This window comes from Atta cephalotes (genome assembly GCF_000143395.1).
Source record: "Atta cephalotes unplaced genomic scaffold scaffold00044, whole genome shotgun sequence".
NCBI lineage: Eukaryota > Metazoa > Arthropoda > Insecta > Hymenoptera > Formicidae > Atta > Atta cephalotes.
In genome coordinates, this window is record NW_012130108.1 from 216,156 (window position 1) to 231,974 (window position 15,819).

The 15,819-nt window shown below is 32.2% G+C and overlaps 1 protein-coding gene across 1 annotated transcript in view; it reads right to left on the bottom strand.

Annotated features, from left to right (window-relative positions):
* LOC105622355 overlaps window positions 1–15,819 on the bottom strand; it is a 43,734-nt gene that overhangs the window by 27,269 nt on the left and 646 nt on the right. Inside the window, exon 2 of the mRNA XM_012203777.1 lies at window positions 14,004–14,051. Within this exon, the coding sequence (XP_012059167.1) occupies window positions 14,004–14,051 (48 nt within the window). The remainder of the gene's footprint in view (window positions 1–14,003; window positions 14,052–15,819) is intronic.

A 15,819-nucleotide genomic window follows, 5' to 3' on the forward strand; every position in this document is an offset into this window, starting at 1 on the left:
TATATATATATATATATATATATATATATATATATATATATATATATTGTATATATAATTTGTGTTCAAACAATTGAATGTATTTATCAAATGAAGTTTTACAGTTAACTTTATTTGGTAAATATATTCCAATTGTTTGCGAAATATGTCTTATCGCCTTATGAATATAATTTACGCGCTCTAACAAACGCGGAAGCTCGCATTGACATTTGACTTGTTCTGATTTATTCTTGGAGATGATTCCAAAATAAATAAATTAAATAAATTAAAATAAATAAAATAATAAATAATATAACATATAATTATAATAAATTAAAATAAATTAAATGATATTTGTGCATTAATATGATTTAATTTATTTTAATAATATAAATATTATATCTATTATACATCTAAAATTTATGCAATTTTGAAATTAAAATCATCTTAAAAAAATTATTTAAAACGAAATAAAAAATGAATTTATTGTCGTTTTTAAGAAATCATTTCGGAAAATCACCCAATCTTCAAACATGTATGATTCAAAGACAGTGAATTTAATATGTTTATCGATGATAAATCTACTTCGAACCGATCGTAGAATCTATGTACAAAAGGAAATATGAAGCTCGTGTGGTCACCGTGCGTATTTCGAAACGAGAGCAAGCATGGCAGAATTCCCCGACGCGCGATGGTTAAATCCCAATATGGCGGTTATGATTTTATTAGAAGGTTCATAAAGCGCTTTAAAATCTACAGAATCGATGGTGTAGAGGGTGTAGACGTAGCGCAATGGAAAGGAGTAGCGCGAATTATTCCTATGGTATGCCGAATGCGCTAACTGAAGATAAAGAGAGCAAAAGGGAGCTTGAATCTCGTCGCGGCGAGACTTTCGACGATGAAGAACGTAGGGGAAGGAGACGTAGAAGACCGTGCTCAAGGCCGTGCTAGAGACGGAAATAGATTGCTCTTTTATAACTTTTTTGCGATGCGTATCTTCTCTTTGTGTGTATATTGCTCGCCGAGTAAATGGGATCGCGGGATGCTGATGGGAAAAACCGGAGTGCAATCCAGTACGACGACTCGGATTAAAAATCGTCGCTACTTTTACTGACGTTCTTATTATATTTATGGTTTATACTGCAATTATTGCAATCTTTGAAAATAATTCTCAGTACAGTCTGAGTTATAATTTTATTGTATCGACTGTCTCTCCCACTCGGATTTAATTGCCGGTCGCGCATGAAAGTGAAAGATTATTGCCATTGTTACAGTGAGGCTCGCAATTACCAGTTTCCAGACATCTTTATGGGCCCATCAATGCTATTATAATAGCATTGTAATTGAATAGAAAAGTATTCCTTCTATTACAGGGTTTCCGTTTTTAATAAATATTTTAGTACGCAATTTTTTTATGGTTGACTTCCTGTTAAATCGCGGACTGTAAAATATGTAGAATATATTCTATATTTTAATATTATATTAGAATATTTGTTTAAATGTATTCTAAATGTAGAATATATTTTAATAAAGCTTCTGTTCACTTCTTATTACCATCTAAGATTGTAACGTCAGAAGCGAGAAAATATATGATAAAAATTTTTGCAAATTATATTTGAATAGAAAATATTTTTTATCAATAAAATGGTACTTACAAAAAATCGATAGAACTGACTTAAAATATATTTTCTAAAACTTTTAGAGTAAAATTCTTCTCCAAAGAATTGAGAGCATTGAAAATTCTCCTTTATTTTATTAATTAAATTGTCTTATATCTGGAAATTAATTATGCACAATCAAAAACAAAATAAATTACGTCTACAATTAAAATTAATGACATATAAAAATAAATATGATTTACTTTGTCTCCGAAACAAGAAGATACTTTTCGGTATATTTCTTAAGTATATATTCTATAAATTGCAAAAGTATGTGTTGTTTTATTAAAAAATATTTCTATTCAAATATAATTTCTTGCAAGAATTTTTACTATATTTTATTATTTTTTCACGTCACAATCTGAGATGTGTAGTGGCGAGTGAACAGGAAAGCCTTAATATTATATATTAAAATATAAAATATATTCTTCATATTTTATAATAAAATATCTTCTTTCTTGAAGATTAAGTAATATAATTGAATGTGAACAAATGACAGTTATTCACAATTACTCTCCCGAGTTTCACCCGAGTCGTGCAAGAGACTCCGTTGAAAACGGAATTTCCATTGGAATTCGCAACGAATGCCGGAAGGAAACGTTTGATTAGCAGTTTACTCATTATCGACCGGATTATGAGATAAGCGCCCGGTGACGACGGACAGGAGAGGTCGCCTACTTGCCCAACACTCTGGAATAATGATTGTCTCCCGTGAGGACGCACGACGGCGGACGAATTATTATATGCACGATGACGATGAGAATATGGCTCCACCAGCCGGCTTATTACAAAACGTGCCGTTACATGCGTATATGCAGAATTATAGGTGAGTTCGCGCGCTATTCTGCTGCATTGCGCTCGCACACATCGGCTTTCACTCGGATACATTCGAATATAGTTGCTGGGAAAATTCTCGTGTGATGTCCCTGACCGGAGTCTCTGAATCATTCTTATCATTCGTTGTGATACCCTCTTTTGTCGCAATATATGTATCTTGATGAAGTCTTGTAATATCGAGTTTAAAGAAGCAATGTGAAATAATTCGAAAGGTATTTGCAAAAATTCGTACAGTCTTCGTTAAATATTCTTCGTTAATTATTAAAATTTATTACATAATTTTGTAGTTATATATTATTATAATGTTGCCTTGCATTATATTAACTGTGCTCCTTGGCTATCAAATTTAATATTGAACAAACGTTTCTGATTTTTATTAAAAGAGCATTAGAATCATCAACATAAATCAGGACTTACATCATTGAAATCTTGTAGTATAATCTTTCAGAAAACAGCAAATTCGTTACAAGTTTCACATATAATTCATGACTTCAACACTACTTTTCTTCTAATTACGTAACAAACAGTGACGAATACATATATGTACTTTATTAGATTTCATAATTAACATAATATTAAATTTGATAGATAAAGAAATGGTTGATTATGCAAGACAACATTATAGTAACACACGTAACTAAAAAATTTCACAGTAAATTCCAGTACATCTAACGGTGACTCCATGAACTTTTGCAAACATTTGATGAATGGACGAAAAACTGAATTTCGAGAGACGGAATGATGTAATTTCGATTTATTTGAGAGAAATGTAGGAGTTCGAAATCTCTGATGATTTATAATCCATCAGGACGTCTGGATTAACTACTACTATCTCTAGAGTAGATAATTTTACGGTTTCCGTCTATTTTGACGACTGTTAGAGTTCAACAACACGATGAGCATCTCTCCCCGCCTTTTTATTCGCACGAAAAACTTCCTCAGCAGTAGCACACTCATTAGTCTCAGAATATTAATTATGATGAGTTCACGGTTGCCAGCTTTCGCCATCTCCTCGCTGCATCGGAAAGTTACTTATATATGTATATGTTTATCTGAACGCGCGAGGTCATGCTGCAATTAGGCACACTGACCATCGGTTATGGCAATTGATCTTGATGGCCATGAAGAATCTGCGAGCGCTCGTAAAAATTAAGGAATATAGTGACTCACGCAGTTTTTACCTTCATTTCTTATACCGAGTACCTGAACTGCCGTCTCTCGCGCGAGAGAGCTGACTTATTTGGCGAACGTGGAGAATGATTCGATTCAATCGTCCGCTCTTGATCGATCGATTCGTAGCAGTCGCTTCTTTATTGCCGTAAAGCGGCTATAATTTTAATGTGTTCTGTTCTATATTCTGATAGCCGAATGATAGGTCAGCAGCAATTCTTCAAGAAAAGAATTGTATTTTTCATATGCGATTGTATATTACATTTTCTTTATGTTCTTGTACTGGAATAATGAGAGAATTTCTACTTCCGGAAAAGGGCGTGAGAAATAAAAATTCTCAAAAGCGAGATTGATCAAATTATTTCTTTCATTGTTTACGAATTTGTATTTATGCTTTACGATTACACAGTCCAACACTTTTTTGATGTGATAGGTCAATTTCGTCATCGGATTCGTTTTCAGATCAAAAGTACATCGGAAAGTATGTTTGTTATTCAGGTCTCGAAAAAGGTCTATTTTTGTATATTATGCTATTTCTGTATTCTGACATAATTGTGTTTCATGATTTTTTAATTATTTCCTTGCGAGATTCAGAGGGTATAGAAAAAAGAAAAATGCGAAGGCGGCAAAGTCATTGTAGAAGTGTCACGGAGCACATAATTATGATGCAAATTAAATGTCAACATAACGTTATATATCATGACTTCTTTGACAGTCATGGTGATTGGTATTTAAAGATTCTTCCCCTCATTATCACCGACCGCTCATTGCGAAAACAAAGAAAGTAGTACGAGCTATGAAGGAGAGCTGCGTTTCAATCCTCAAGATAGAAAAGTGAAATGAATCAGGCATCCCTCTTAAAGGCACACGATATTTCACCCCACAAGAACCAGCTAATTGACTTTTTGAAATGTAGAATACAAAGTTTTTGTTTTAATGTTTTTATATTTTTTTTATTTTAAGATATAAATTAATATTAATTGATTATTATATTATAGATTAATATTAAAGCAGAAATATGAAAAATAAAACGAAAAATGTAAAAATACAACAAACTAAATAAAATCATAAAAGTAGAAATATATAAGTAAAGATATATATAATTTTATATAATATATGTATTTATATAAATTACAATTACATATTAACTTTATATATATTTTTTTAATTTAACACTGCATAAATATAGATTCAAATTGTATGACTTTAAAAAAAAATCAGAAACACCCGACGTCTCAGATTCGCATCTCTTTCATGTACTTGTATTTTTCTCTGTTATAAATGCATATGTACTATAAATTAACATTACACTGCGCGATAAATCCTATGTGATCTGTGTGATCTTCATACATATACGTCGAGCGGTACTCGTAAAACCAACAAAAGAGACAAAGAGATAGGGATGTCGGAATGTGCGCACACAGGAATGTACGTGGTTAATGCATGTTGTACGTGCTCGGGAAGGTGCGTATTTCGTGGATAGAGGCAACCGGAAGAGACTGAGGGCACCCGAGTGGAACGCGGTCCGACAGTGCAGAGAGGAGTAATGACACTGTGGTGTAAGTAATCGTCAAATAAAGGTCTTCCTAAGTAGGAACGTAGTTAATAAATTGGCTAATGTAGCATTATATTTAGAATTTTAGTTATATATTCATAGAACACGCACACATACATATATATATATATATATATATATATATATATATATATAAATTTACATACATATATATAATTCTACGAGCCTCTTATTAAATTCAGATTAAATTTTAAATTTTAAATTGATTAAAAATAAGAATTACTTATTTCACTCCTATCCCGAGTCCATCAATTAAAAGTAATTTATGTTAACTTGACTGGAACAACGGATTAGTCGAATATCGACTGTCCATCGAGTTAATGGCAGTTCATAAATGGAGAGAGAGAACTAGAGAAACGGTTGCTGCGATCTACGGACTAGATTGCGCGGATCATTGAACTGTACTTTATGACCACGTAATGTACAATCTGAACGAAAGTGACGTAACGTCAAATCGCTTTGTCCATGTAACTAATCCCTCGTGAATTCTAAGAATGGACCGGTGTATCCATCGTGTTCACGTAACACCTCGATGCCAAAGATGCCTAGCATCACATCACACGCGAACGTAGGAAGAATTAATATTATATGTGTGTGATTATTCTAGGAATTTAATTTGCATATTTAGATCAGATAAATATTTACATAGCAAGGAAACACGCGTGATTTCTTGCTGCGAATAGATATCTTCGGCAGACATATTCTACAAAAATGAACTCTCATTAATCTATTTTGCATTAATAGACATACATGGATGCAGTTTCTTCCAGGCATATATAAAATGAATATTCATTAAATGCCCTCGTTACGGCAAATCTCGGTCTTTCAGACCCTTATCTAGATCGACGAATGTGCTAACAATGAAGAACGCGAAACGGTCTCTAAAGAATGTTCTCACTTGTAAATACATTTTACACGCTGATAAATCTATTTGATCTTTCTCATTAGTCGTTGCTTATCGCGTACACATCGTAACACATGTTGCGTACACATTAAACAAACTATAATATCGAAAAAGTATAACGGTCTTAATTTGCGCCGAGTAATTTTCCTTCTTTCGCATCGCGATCGATATTGCGCGAAGATTTTCTCTAGAGAAAAATGTGAACTCTCTACAGCTTGATAAAAAATTCTTGTACAGTTATTTATCAGACATGCGTTTGAAAATACCTTCTATGTATTAGATATATGATATTGATCATTCTTCTAATAATATCGCTGCTCTAATTCGCCCCTGGCGTGTATTATCAGTTATCATTTAACGGTTTTATGAGTTTTACAGGTTTACAGAGTTAAGATATTCTACAGAAAAGAACGGTTTGCTAAGGTATTTAAAAATATAACTAGATACAAATCCGAAGATAATTTTCTTGGATCATTAAATATTTAGCTAGATAGAGATCTAAAATTAATCTTGTTGGACCAGAAAAAATTTAACTATAAATCTGAAAATAATTCTATTGGACTATCAAAATAATTGTGTAGGACGCTCAAGTATAATAAGCAATGTTCCAAAAAAGGTTTTGACATTTTAGCAACCAACTTGAATATCCTACTAGTTACTTTGATGATTCAATAATATTATTTTCAGATTTGTATTTAGCTAAATTTTTCCGTGCAAATTTTCCTTAAAAAAAATTCATCCAATCGTTTAATAAATATCTCTATATTAACGACGCTAATTTTTCACACCACCATTGATCTCTTCCAATTCTCAAGTATATGACCAAAAAAATATAAAAATTATTAAAATCAATATTTTCCTAAAGATGCGATAGGTCGTCTCGAATTTTCAAACTGTTATTTTTACATGTATCTTTCTTATTCAATGTAAACATTTTCTTTAGCCGGCAACTTGCTCTCACGATTCAAAACGCATTGCGAACAACGGTTACTTATCACTGTCTTTCTTCGCCAGATGTGCGGATTTCACATGGATCACCTTTATTATTATTGCAGTATGCAATCATAGGCGGTTACGACGAAGAACGGAAGAGCGTGCACAGGCAAAGGGAGGAGAAGGAAGAAGAGAAGGAGGAGGCAAGCCCGCGCCCAACTCCGCCGCTGGATGCTGCATTCCTGAGAGTGCACTAATGCATGGACTGGGTTATGTAAATAGCCACGATCCGACGTGCATTGGGTTAAACGCCCGCTTGCCATCTCTATAATATCGAATAACGGTACTTCGCGGTGCGATCGCGGAAAATGTAACTCCTTCGCGCGATATTATTCTCCTCGGCATCCTCGTACTCCTTCCAGTCGCGAAATCCGACAATAAAGCGAATATCACGATGTGACATGAATGGAACGTGATATTTTCAACGCGATGCCGATGACACGCGGAATTTAAGGCCGCCAGGTAACAGTGATTAAATTTGTAAAGCATCATGCATAGAGTATTATGTGTTGACTTGGAGAACATCGATGTAACGTAAAATAGAATTTTTATTATGAAATAAACGAGGGATAAACGTTGCGATGAAGCAAGTTACATTATTTGATGAAAAATGAATTTTTTAAAGATTTTTTAATTAAAAAGAAATTTTTTCGGGATTGTAAGTTAAAGATCCATTGGTGCATCTAATATTATCACCTTTATATTTTAAAGATACACAGAAGAAATAGAAATTTACTGAAGTAAAAATTTAGACAGATACAGATCTAAAAATAATTTTGTTAAATTATCAAAATAATTATAGGACGCTCAAGCGGGTTATTAGCATGTCAAAATTTTTTTGTAGCATACTCATCATGCTTGAGTTTCCTACATAACTATTTCCTGTACAATTATTTGTCGGATAATTATTATTATGGCCCGATAAAATTATTTTCAAATCTGTACCAAAATTTTAAATATTTCAACAAAATCATTTTTTCGGTGTAGACTTTTGATACATTTTGTAGATTTCTAACTCCATTATATCTCATATCTTTACATTCGTGCTCGAACGCTCGTTATGTGATGTCAATATTTCGACACGTGATCATCGCGTTCCATTAGATTCCTCTTCGCCGTTCCTAGAACGTCGCGCAAGAAGCCGACTTGAATGCTATAAATGAAATAACACCTCGGTCTGTCCGACAGATTAATCTCTTCCTTTCTTACAAACTTCGTCCCGCACGATCCACTTCGCGTTGTAAACATCGTATATCTCCAGAGAACACGAGCTAAACGGATATCGTTTAGAAGTTTCTTCGAAATCGTGTAGCTTCGTTCCTTCTCGAAGCAAAGCTACGTAAAAATAGCGGCACTATTCGAACACGAGAAAAAGGAAACTAATTATGCTATTTTCCTGTCAAGGAAATTTTGTCATGCTGTACTTAACTTAGTTTACTTAACATATTTTATCAGCTTTTATTTTAACACAACGCAAAAGTATTTATATCCCCAAGTTATTTACTAGATTTCAATACAACTTGAGAAATCTAATCAATACCTTTAAAAAATATAATAAAGTCATATATGTATTTTTACTCTTTATCACACATGTTAATTAAATATTAAACCTATAATTATTTTATATCATTTTTCTAAAAACTGAATTGAAACTTGTAGTATTCTATAAAAAGATCAAATATTTTATTAACAAAAGGATCAAGATCTTTTTGTAGTTCATATTCCATTTCAGAAATTTACTGGCAAAATTACTAAAAGATAACAAATAATTACTGGAATACTAAAACTGAATAACAGTACTCTTAATACTTAAAATAAATAATTAATATATCTTTCAATATTAGATTTTTATAAGGATTACGTGGATATTATAAAAGCTAGAAAATACATCAAATGGGGCAAAATTTTTATATTTTTCAAGAAAACAAAATATAGGGAAAGTTAAACGCTAAGCTCGATTTAACGATATTACACAACGTTACAAAGATGGATGGCGTAACACGTGAATATGGAAGAGCAGAAGGCTATAAAAAGAAGTGCTCTCTTTTATAATCGCGACGAGTAGTTAGAACCATCGAGACGGATATATTGAAAAAAAATTGATCAAAGGAATCGCAGTTTAATGGTTGCCTTGAAATTGCCAACGAGGCGAGAGAACGAGCGTGCAATTTATTTGTTATTAGCGGCTATGTAAATGCATTGGATAGACAACAACGTTTCGGGTTACAAGAAGTCACGATTAATTCTCACGCGAGCAACAGGATTCATTTCTGCCGCAGCTTCAATTTACTCGAATAATTAATCGGTCTCGTATTTGTGAATTATCGTCGACCTGCAAAAATTCCGAGTCCTTTCTCACTCGAGTGACAGATGAGCTGGAGAAAGAATATAATTTGCGTTTCAAGTGTCAAGTGTCAAGGTAGAATTATAAGAGAAGAAAACGATCGCGATAAATTTTGAATTTTGCTGAAGTAAAATGTAGATATAGATCTGAAAATATTTCGTTGGAATTCTCAAATTAATTACGTCAAATTAATTGTTGGAATATCGAAATTTGTTACAGCATTGCTTTTCACATGCCTTTTCTATAATATTATTTCAATAGTCCATCCATCAAAATTATATTGATCCTTTGATCCAATAAAATTATTTTCAGATATGTATCTACCTTTTTTAAACGCTTCAGCAAAATCATTCTTTCCGTGAAGGTAAGAGTGAATTCGAGAAAAGCAGCATCTTGAGGGAGAAGCTTTTTTTCTTTTTACAAAAGAGTTGCATTGTTATCCTTTGTTGCAAACCGGTTACCGCGACGCGCGATTTCGCAATCGACAGGAAGGGCTCTTCCGGCCCTTACGAACCTTTCTTGGCCGATCGTATCTTATCCGCGTGACTCGTAAAACGTGCGAAACCGTTGGCAGGGATCAGGAAGGGAATCACGGGTGCGTGTCGCACCATGATGTATGCAATACGCAGGTGTGCGAAGGTGTGGAAGCAGCAATGAAGTATCCTCAAACGCACTTCTCAAATGTAGGCAAATATAACTTGTTCTTAGACATGCGACCGTTTAATTGCGTTGTTTGCAGTCATAAAAGTTTTAAAGGTGTGCGGTGCAGGGGTGGAATCCAATCGTCTATTTGTGAAGACGCGCGCCACTTTAAGCCTTGCAATACAATAAAAAGCATTGACAACAGGAATAGGGCACAACAAAGGCAATAAAATTCAACCTGTGGGAAATCCAATCAAACTGATACATGTTTCCTATTCTCTAAGGCCCAGTTTCTAAGTTAACTCTTGGTTAACTCTTAACCGAGGTTCAACTTATTCATTATCTCTTTCCAATTCTAGAATTGGAGTGAGTTGTGAAATTGGATCTAAAACTTTTAAAGTGAATCTCACTTTGAAGAGTGAAATCTCTTAAAAATTGAAAATTGAGTCACTTTTAAAGATCGGCTCAATTTTCGTTTTTTAAAGTGAGATTCCACTTCAAAGTATTTAGAGAATATATATATAATAGATTGAAATTTTATTGCCTGTGTTATTTCCTATTATGGAAAGAACGACTTTGCTGAAGTGTTTAAAAATTTTACTAGATACAGATCTGAAAACAATTTCGTTGAATTATCAAAATAATTATATACAACGCTCAAGAATAATGATTAATACTGCGAAAAGTTTTGACATTCTAATTTTGGCGTCCTACATAATTATTTTGATGATCTAACAATCATTATTTTCAAATCTGTAGTAAATTAAATTCTTAGATACTAAAGTTAAATTCTTAGATACTTTAACAAAACCATTGTTTTTACATTGTGTAACTCAATTTTTCAGATGCTTCAGCAAAATCATTCATATGTACTTTTCATTGTACATATTGTATAAAGCTTAATTGCGATTTTATATCCACAGTGAATTTTCGCACTAACGTTTCCAAGAAATCAACTTATCTCGCTGTTTGACGCTGCATACCGCAAGATAGGACCACGGTTATCTTACGCAAACAAAGGAGGCGCACTGCGAATGAAGGGATTGTCGTTTAACGCGACTCTTTCGTTTCACACGCGGCAGGTCATCGCGATGGCGCAGAGAAGGGGGATGATAATTTTCTTGTAACGACTACATCATGGTGTCATAGTGTGAGATTGAAAAAGCAGGATGGTGACATCACGCGCTAACCCGGCTCCGGTCACTGGCTGGTCGGACAAACGTGCCACGGTGCACAAACACACGCACGTGCATTCGGATGGGTTTCACAAAGGCCTACCACGCGGGTCCCTCCGACTGATAATAATTACGGGAGGGGCTGAAGCGGACTTCCGCTCGACATATACTCGATCTATGGCGACCGGCTGTCGGGAGCGACAAACCACCTACGGATATTTCAGGAACGGACGCGACTTCGATGCTTTCCGCGACATTTATAGCGCGGACTTTTGCGAGCGGAAAATCAAGTGAAAAATCAAATCAACATGCTGCTTAACCTAAAATTTCTGATATTCATTGGCACAGAGCCAAACAATTGTCTTGTTTAAATAAAATATAGAACGTGATAAATGATAGAACGTGTAAGCGTGAGTTTTTCTCGACACCTGTGACATTTGATCATTCACTTGATCACACGAGATGTCTGTCATTTTTTTGTTATTATTTTTGTTATTATATTGTATGCTTATGTTAATAATTATAAATATTTAAGGAACAAATACTTTACAGATTAATTTGAGGATCTTAGTAGTCTAAGCGAATGGCTCCAATTACTGTCAGTAACTAAGTTATACTGTTTAAAGAAAAAGATATAGTGTTTATATATAATTATAATATCGTTCCTTTACTTCAAAAATGACACAACTCAAAAATTTAAATTTCTTAAAAAAGGGAAAAATTACTTTTCAATCTAACATAAAATTTAATTAACTAAATTAAAAATTATTAATAAAAAATTATTAATAATATTAATAAAAACAATACGTACTTTAACTTGATCAAATGTCATTTTTGTCATTTTCATTTTATAATCCTTAAAAAACTTTGTGATGACGTTTTTTAAACCATCCTTTTTGAATTGCGACGATTTTTTTATAAAATTAAATTAATCAAATTCTTTTGATAATTGATAGAGTAATTATATTTATCTAATTCATTCACAGTGGTAACTCGAAAATCTCTCTTTTAATTGTGTCATGTTTAAAACAAGGGAGCGATTTATTTACTTGTATCTCATTGGTCGGAATTTCATAATGTGCTACATAACATAGTTAACTCTAGAACATCTAGAGTTTACAGTAGGCTCGGAATAGATGGTCCACTCACTGTGTGAATATTCGGTGACCGAATGGTACTCGAGTCGTTGCAATTATTCCAACATTTCCAATGAGATTCATCGCCCCGATATAATAACGTGCAATGAAAGGGTAAATAAAGGAAATAGTAGAGGAAATAGGCATGAAAAAGTGTATTATGGAATCCCAGTATATTATGGGATGTAACTTTACGTTGTTTCGAACGATTAGTCATCATCCGCCTGATGGCAAATCGGGGAACATTTAACAACGAAATAAAGACAAGCGGAAACGTGGTCTGCTACTTTCGGAATAAATAATCGCATTGCTCGTACATAACATGAAAGAACGCTCTGTCGTTTCAAGCTGTAAAATGCGTCATGGTCAAAGAACACCTGGCCCTTTTCTATCGCGTCGCTGAAAGAAGAGAATCGAAGAACGGAGATTCTGAGAATGCAAATATATATCAAAGTCGTCAAAATGCGACAGAAACTCATTCTTCGAAGTCATAAATTTCTAATCCTTTAAATTAAAGATAGAAAACATTCTTTCTCAATCTTTAAATCTAATTCAAAATATTGGAAAAAAGTCTAATAATAGAACAAACTTATAGGGAAAGAATGATTTTGTTGAAAGATCTAAAATTTTACTGAAAATAATTTTGTTGGATCATCAATAATTATGTTAAAAATGAAAAAATACTACAAAAAATTTTGATGTTCTAACACTCTGAGATTCCAACGAAATTAATTTGATGAGCTAGCAAAATTATTTTCAAATCTGTATCCAACAAAATTGTAGATCTTTCAGCAAATCTTCATAGATGACAGTTAAAAGTTTTGATGAAATAATTTCAATCGAATGTTCAATTAATATAAACTAAACATTAATTTTACTTTTCTAAATATTATCTTATAATTTTTTATTTTTTATCTTTTACTTTTTTAATTATTACTATAAACGATTGCATATATGGCTTTGGCCATAAATAAAAACTTCAAATTATTGTATATTCTTAGAAAAGGCAGTAAAATTAAAAAGGCAGTAAGAAAAAACTAACAAAATACTAAAACTAAACACAAAAATAAATAATATTTTTCACTAAATCTATTTTTTCATTTACTATTCGTTAAATATAAAATAGAACATTTACGTCAATTTGTGAGGATGCTTTATAATTTTAGCTAAGGCTGTATTATATTATAGCTAAATATTGCGCTAAATGAAATACAGATATTATTAGACTTTTTTCAGTAAAAATTAAATTCAACCTTCTTTGTCGGATTCCAAAGATTATGGATTGACATAAAATTCTTCGAAACGATCGATTCAGTTACGTAACAGAAAGTGCGCTCTAATTCCTTTGTGCTAGTACCGTATCTCTATGGCATTTCAGTTATCGTATCAGGATCTTGAATCATTTCGAAACAAGTAAAGTGGTACCCTTTCAGGATTTTAAATAAGCCGTGTTACGTTGACAACGCATTCTGAATGAGATAAAGAGGTATGTTCGTATGTCCGAGCTGAGAATGTTTGAGCGGGGAGATGCTCTCCGGGGATGAATGTGCAATAATACAGATAATACGACGAGGCATAAATAAACTCACCTTTCGAAGTTTCTCCAATTCATTCGCATCTGCAGCCGACTGTGCCGCCTGTCAAGAATAGAAAGTATCGAATTATTTGACGGCCGCCGCTTTATATGTAACGCATTAAATGAGCATTTTCAACGAGAGTAATCGCGAACCTTCGACTGGATACCGCGCGTTGCATCTTTCGACATTTAATCGGTCCAGCACAATAGGAGATATGCGGCCGGCAGAAATCCTATTTATTGTATTTAAATCGAGAATTGCAAAATTCAGACGCGTGAGCGAGGTCTAACGCTCGAAGGATTTCATTGCGCTTTACTATATGAATTTCGTAATTAGTCGTAAAGTAGGAACGCACGCACTCGCCGCTGCTATCGCTATTCCCCTCGTAATTCAAGCGCGTTATTAAGTCTAACGATTCCGGAACAAGTAGAAGCAGTTTCACATCTTTATGAAAGATTAATCCATACGAGTAACGGATGAGATACATTGAAAAAAAAATTACTAAATTTTAATACATATTTTTTTTAATAATACTAATTGTAAGTGAATGTTTATGTACAATAAATATTTACTCAATTAAAAAAATGACAGTTAAATCAAATTAAGAGTTTTTGCATCAAATAAATATGTTTGTATTTAATAAATAGGTTCAGTAAATATTAATAAATATTTGTTTAAAACTTTTAAAATAAATAATCATTAAGTACATTTTTCAATGTACCTCGAAATTGCAGCGTAAGCAAAATCAGTTTGGAGTGAATTTATTCAAAGTACATAAAATTTTTTAATTTAATTAAATTGTGGATGTGAGACTTATTCTTTAAATTAAAAATATTAAAAATTGTGTTTAAAATGGTATTGTATTAAAATTAACTCTAATTGGAATTCGTTTTAAAATTTCCCTACTATAAAAAAATGTAAAATTACAACAATCATAGCGAGTAATTTTGGAAGTCATCATTAAAGATGTACGCACACGTAAAGTTATAGCTTACAAATGAAATTACATAGTAATTAAACAATTTATAAAAATAAATTTACATTTAAAGTTAAATTTAAAAATATTTATGTATTAATTCGCTAATAAAGTTATGCTCTTTTATAAAAATTAATACTTTTACTTCCAATTGTATGAATATATTTATATTAGATGGAAAATTACAAAAAAAATTTGTACATATAAATACAAACTATAAAATATATTATTGCCATTATATATAATTTTTCGTAAATATATATTTACACAATTAAAAGTATTAATTTTCTACAAATTTTATAATTTTATATTCCATTCTAAATTATGTAATTTTGACACTTATTTATATAATTTTACATATTATTTTTTACAATAAATAATATTCGAATTTAGTAATTTAAATTAATGTATCTTTGCTTGTTATTATAATTCAACAATTTTTTTCATTTCTGAAAGTCAAAATCTAAGAAATAATAGATAAATATGTAATGTGAAGATAAATATGTAACTTAAAATTATTTAAAATTATGAAAATACTCCTTATAAACAATGTTTCACAATGTAATTGAAAAAATACTTACTGAATCTCATTAGAATACTAATTAGAGTTAGAAATTCGTAAAAAGAGCAACAAACCAAGTAATGTTTTTTAATTAATTCAAGTTTAATTGAATATATATTCCTAACAAGAATTAGTTTTACTGAACAGAGAGAGAGAGAGAGAGAGAGAGAGAGAGAGAGAGAGAGAGAGAGAGAGAAGAATAAAGAAGTAATATACTACAGTAAGTAAGAAAGGTAAGTAGTACGTAATTATTACGTTTAGTACGTACTACTTACTACTACGTAACTAAC